The sequence below is a fragment of the Otolemur garnettii genome, unplaced genomic scaffold (assembly GCF_000181295.1).
Source record: "Otolemur garnettii isolate 467f Iridium unplaced genomic scaffold, OtoGar3 scaffold00010, whole genome shotgun sequence".
NCBI classification, from domain to species: Eukaryota; Metazoa; Chordata; class Mammalia; order Primates; family Galagidae; genus Otolemur; species Otolemur garnettii.
In genome coordinates this window covers 22,741,111-22,742,227 of record NW_003852405.1, presented here as the reverse complement: position 1 = coordinate 22,742,227, position 1,117 = coordinate 22,741,111, and the positions used below count along the sequence as shown (strand labels likewise).

At 40.8% G+C, this 1,117-nt stretch overlaps 1 protein-coding gene across 1 annotated transcript in view; it reads right to left on the bottom strand.

The window, feature by feature from the left end:
• The window catches only part of SYDE2 (synapse defective Rho GTPase homolog 2), a 38,980-nt gene that overhangs the window by 27,713 nt on the left and 10,150 nt on the right, over positions 1 to 1,117 (bottom strand). The window contains exon 2 of the mRNA XM_023509884.1: positions 319 to 1,011. Coding sequence (XP_023365652.1) covers positions 319 to 1,011 — 693 coding nt within the window. The remainder of the gene's footprint in view (positions 1 to 318; positions 1,012 to 1,117) is intronic.

Genomic DNA, 1,117 nt, shown 5'->3' with positions numbered 1-1,117 from the left:
TCCTGCCTCCGCCTCCCAAGTAGCTGGGACCACAGGCGCCCACCACAATGCCTGGATTTTTTTTTTGGTTGCAGCCATCATTGTTGTTTGGCAGGCCTAGGCTGGATTCGAACCCACCACCTTAGGTGTATGTGGCTGGTGCCTTAGCCACTTGAGCCACAGGCACCAAGCCGAGTTTTCTTTATTTTCATGAAAATATATTCACTTTGTATGAAAATGTACAAAAACATAATAGACATTTTCTATATTTAGTTTTAGCTACCATCAAAGAATTGAAAAATGGAAGCAGGAAAAAAAAGGCAAACGTGATCATTTTACCTGCAAAAGGAGATTTCAACACAGGACTGTCCTCCACCATCATACATTCTTGTGTCTTACGTCCTAGCCTTTGCTTGTACTGCTGCACAAATTCAGCATGGATGGAGTCTACAGGATTCACTTCACTTGACGGCATGGCTTGAATATCACTCCCATGTTCGGAAGAGCACAGCAGGTCCTCAGCATGCTGTTCTGCTTTCGTCAGGTCACTACCAGATAATGTGCTCAAACTGTCAACAGGAAGCTTCAGAACAGCAGAGTCTGCCTCACCAAAACGCAAGGCACTTGCTATACCAAGGTCATCATCCTCAGGAATGGGGTTGTACCATATTTCTCCTTCATCATCTGCATCATTTTCCTCGTTAAAGTCTAAAGAACAGTTTCTTGATAATGAAGAGTTCGTAGCATTACACATCATATATGTGCAGTATTCTTCAGAGGAGCTGAAGAAAGGTTGCGATAGCTGATGTTTAGGTAGGGACACGGGTGAGATGGATAACTGACTTCTGTCTTGGCATTTCTTATTTTCGCCTTCGAGATTAAGAGATCTCAGAGTGCTCTGATATAACCAATTGCGTTTCTTCGAGACAGTGATGCTGTTCAGTGGCTTTTGACCACTGAATTCAATATTATCCTTCAGATCTTTAAGTTCTCGTCTCTTCATTGAAGACTCATAGACATTTTCAAATAAATCTGTTTCAGAGAAGAACAAAAGGTAGAATATAATGCCTGGATATCAGGAAAGACATGTTACTTCAGAACAGTTACTAAAATTTTTATAAAAAAAAAAAAAAAAAAA